Source organism: Bipolaris oryzae, assembly GCF_000523455.1.
Source record: "Bipolaris oryzae ATCC 44560 unplaced genomic scaffold scaffold_259, whole genome shotgun sequence".
NCBI classification, from domain to species: domain Eukaryota; kingdom Fungi; phylum Ascomycota; class Dothideomycetes; order Pleosporales; family Pleosporaceae; genus Bipolaris; species Bipolaris oryzae.
In genome coordinates, this window is record NW_006911535.1 from 1,723 (window position 1) to 5,959 (window position 4,237).

Genomic DNA, 4,237 nt, shown 5'->3' on the forward strand with positions numbered 1-4,237 from the left:
TAACGGTGGTGATGGTGATGGTAGGAATCTTAGTAGTGGCTGGATGCGCTTCCAGCTAGCCCTAAACGCTTGCCGGGTCAGGGGGCTGCGTGTATGCGTTGTCGTTGTTCATGTGGTGGGTGCTGGGCTGCGTTCCTTAGTGCGGGGTCACTTTCCCATTCCCCCCAGCCTTCACCGGAAAACGTCAAACTGTCAAAACGTCACGCTCGACTTGTGTGTGTGTGTGCAACCGTATGTGTGCATTCGAGGGTGTGTAACTCCAAGAGGCCCTTGTTCTGACAATCGATCGATTTGTTGGGTCTGATCAACTGCCCTGCTCTATTTCTCTTTCTATTTCATGCTACCAGCTAGCAAACGATATTTGGAAAAAGGGTATTGGACTAGCGATAGTCACGCATTCACGTGGTAAACTAAATATTGGGACAAACGGGCTCCCGAACAAGCTTTTGGCTCAAAAACTGGAATAAATGGGTGGGGCTGGGTTCGGTCGGTAGTTAGGTACGTAGATGGACAGAGTTTGGGTAGAGCTTACTGGTAGAGCTTACTCACTCTGCGCTATCCCGTACATGATACTTCTTCTCCGCAGCCAAAAGGAAAAGGAGAAAAAAAATTATATACAAGTGCGAGAAAGAAACGCATGCATGAAAAAGAAAACAGCCGTACCAGCCAAATGCAGACGGCAACTAAATGCAACCCCAAGCTAGAAAATTCTAGCTGCCCTGACATGTCATAATGTTTTCTTTTCTAGTGCTTGCTTCTAGAACCCAGATGCTACATTTGGGTCTTGACTCGTTCCAAACATTCTCGCATTAGCTGAAGGGAAGAAGAAAAGAGAGCAAAAGTGCTTTCCGGTGGAGTGAACATTGGATTGTAGATCGTTCGATTGCATGCAGAACGCTAGCTTGGTGCGACGATAATGACGAAAGTGGTGTTGGTGAAGGATGATGTTGTAATGGTGTTTGTATGGCATACGTACATGGTAATCTACATACACCGCAATATGCTGCTCTACATAGGCGAGAAGATACATACACACACACAAACATACCCCCTGTGTACATCGCATGAATGAGGTTCTAACTGCATTCGTTCTTACATACATGTATGCGCTTACAACACAAGCTGCATTTGTGTAACCCATCGGGTAAGTGCAGCGTACATCTTCTCAAAGGCTCTCTCCTTCCATGGCATTCTGTTTATTTGCCTTTTCTCTTTCATCAGTTTTACACTTCAATCTGTTTTCGGCCTAGATTGCATGCCTGACTGGCGAGAGTGCTGCGTCAACCGGATTAGGAAAACCAAGATACGTTCGTTGGTGCATTTGCACTACTTCGTGAGCATGGGGTGTGTGTAACCTGCAAGTCGTTTTGCTGTTGAGGTTGAGGTTGAGGTTGGGGTATGGGGAATTCAAGCGGTGTGAAGAGGATGGGTGTGAGTGTAAGATTGTGGCGTTCGTTGCGGTGACAGTATCGTTGGGAAAATATACGAGAAGATAAATTGGTAGAGGAGGCGTGACCGATGCGTATACACTAGATGGCAAAAAACATGGGAGTGTTTCTCCGAAGTCGATATACAGACAATGAACTGTTGCTAAGTCCCTCTTTCCAGAGCTGACAGGCACCCTTTTCCAAGATGACTTGTGAATAGATTGCGAAAAAGGAGACAGGGTATTCCGGTAAAACATCATCATTCTCTCATTCTTCAAAGGCAAACTTGAGTAAGTACACACTCATGGTATTTTTCTACGTTGATGTATCGTATCTAATCGCTTTTTAGAACCCCTGCTTGAACTTGGGTACATATGCCTCTTCCAGGTATTTCGCGTCTTCATCGCTAAGCTTGAAGTGAACGTTCTGTACCGCTTCTTCAATTCTTTCTTTGCTGCCCAATCCAATGATGGGGCAAACGCCCTTTTTGATAGTCCATGCTGTTGCAATACATGCCATGCTAACGTTATTCTTCTTTGCAACCTCTTCGACTCGCTCAATGATCTTCTTGTCAACAGTATCTTCCCTCGAATAAACGAGTAGATCCTGGAACTTATCGGTTTCTGCACGCTTTGTAGATCGATTATTCCAAGGGCGTGTAAGGGCACCACGGGCTATGGGCGACCATGGAATGAGACCGACGCCAGTGTCTTGACAGTATGGAATCTGGACGATTTATTAGAGCGGCCCACATAACTCCCTGAACTCTGGTACTTACCATTTCACGCTCCTCCTCGCGGTAAAGCAAATTGTAGTAATTCTGCATCGAGATGAACTTGTGCCAGCCGTTCCTGTCTGCAATATTTTGCAATGTTTGGAACTCCCACGCAGCCATTGAACTGGCGCCAATGTAGCGTACCCAGCCCTTCTCAATAACATCGTTCAGGGCCTTCATGATTTCCTCCCTGGGTGTACCACGATCCAAACGATGGATCTGTAGGACATCAATGTAGGTGCCCAGTCTTTCCACACTCTTCTCTACGGCGTCGAAGATGTGCTTGCGACTCAAGCCAATTTGGTTGACCATCTCGCCATCGTTGATGGAAACTTGTGCAATTTGGACGGTAGGGTCTTCTTCGTTGACGCCGAAGTAGCATTTCGATAGAATGACAACCTTGCTGCGCGGGATATTGTATTGCTTCAGCGCTTTTGCAATGATTTTCTCAGAGATACCGTGGGAGTAGATGTCGGCCTTGATAGTGTTCTGTTAGCCCTGCGTTTACGTACGCGCTATCATTGCGATGATGTGTAGGAAGTCGTCTGAAGGCCAAACATACTGTATCCCAGGTGTTGATACCACACTTGTATGCATGCTCAAGCAGTGGCAAGCTTTCGGCTTCGTCTAGAACCCATGGCTGCCATTTGGAAGAGCCATAGCTCATGGTACCCAAAATGACCTTTGAGACTTTGAGGCCAGACTTTCCTAGGCTATTTCACATGAGTATACTTGCCATTGGAAGCTCCAGTTGCTCATGGCAGTGAAGAACTCACTTGACGTATTCCATCTTCTTTTCTGCCATTGCTGCGTATGTATATGGAGTCTCTTGGAAAGTTGTGTGAAGGGAGTCGTTAGTGACAGTTTTGTGCGATTGTGGTCTTCGCGGGGAGGCAATGGGGGGGGTTTATAAATCAGGCGGTAGTTTTATTGAAGGAGAACCGCGGAGTTTGCTGCAAAATCCGCTCGGCCCATCCGGTTTTAGGTCACTTAAATGAATTCTAGCAATGAAAGGCAGGGAAGCGGACTTGCCTCTGCCAATCTATGTTCGATGATGTGGCGGTATAAAGTGGGGGTTGGATTTAGCGGAGATATTGCCAGTCGCGTCAGCTGAAGTGGGGTTGTCGGAATTAAGCCGTGGTCAATGCAGTACCGCGATGGCGGCAGAGGCAACATCGTGGTGTCGCTGTCCAACCTCAACTGTCAACCTGACACAGGCATAACGTCAACAAGCTAGAGATTATGAAGCATGTATTGTGCACACGCATAATCTGTGCAAGAGGCCGCACAGTCTGAGAAGTTGATCAGCAAAGACAAGTCATCACGTGTCGCATAAGCACAACAGTATTTGAGCGAACTCGAAGCCCGTAGGCTTGTGTAGATGCATTGATGAGGCTTTAGTAGCCGTATGAACTATGAATAAAACTGATTCGCTTTAACGCAGCCCGTAGGCTGAATCATGTCATAAACGCCATACCCAGAAAGATATCGTAAACTATCGTCACGCTTACTGACCGCCACGTAGACGGAGCACCAAGTGGAGCGTGGACTCCTTCTGGATGTTGTAATCGGCAAGCGTCCTGCCGTCCTCAAGTTGCTTACCAGCAAAGATGAGACGCTGCTGGTCAGGAGGGATACCCTCCTTGTCCTGAATCTTCGCCTTTACGTTGTCAATGGTATCGCTTGATTCCACCTCCAAAGTAATCGTCTTGCCGGTGAGAGTCTTGACGAAGATTTGCATACCACCACGCAGACGGAGCACCAAGTGAAGTGTCGACTCCTTCTGGATATTGTAGTCGGCAAGAGTACGGCCATCTTCCAACTGCTTGCCCGCAAAGATGAGACGTTGCTGGTCTGGAGGAATACCTTCCTTGTCCTGAATCTTTGCCTTGACGTTGTCAATAGTATCCGAAGACTCGACCTCCAGCGTGATGGTCTTTCCAGTCAGTGTCTTGACGAAGATCTGCATACCACCACGCAGACGGAGGACGAGATGCAGAGTAGACTCCTTCTGAATGTTGTAGTCGGCAAGGGT

General features: G+C 47.4%; 2 protein-coding genes across 2 annotated transcripts; both read right to left on the minus strand.

The window, feature by feature from the left end:
* Positions 1-1,772: 1,772 nt before the first annotated feature.
* Positions 1,773-3,007, minus strand: COCMIDRAFT_30732 (uncharacterized protein; the record flags this gene model as incomplete). The annotated part of the gene is made up of 4 exons (XM_007694982.1): positions 1,773-2,153; positions 2,206-2,679; positions 2,765-2,915; positions 2,979-3,007. 4 exons carry the CDS (start codon positions 3,005-3,007, stop codon positions 1,773-1,775), a joined length of 1,035 nt encoding a protein of 344 aa, XP_007693172.1.
* A 702-nt stretch (positions 3,008-3,709) lies between these two features.
* On the minus strand, positions 3,710-4,237 carry COCMIDRAFT_109160 (uncharacterized protein; the record flags this gene model as incomplete). Its single annotated transcript, XM_007694983.1, has 1 exon — positions 3,710-4,237. A coding segment is annotated over one exon (528 nt), but the record flags the coding sequence as incomplete, so codon positions are not given.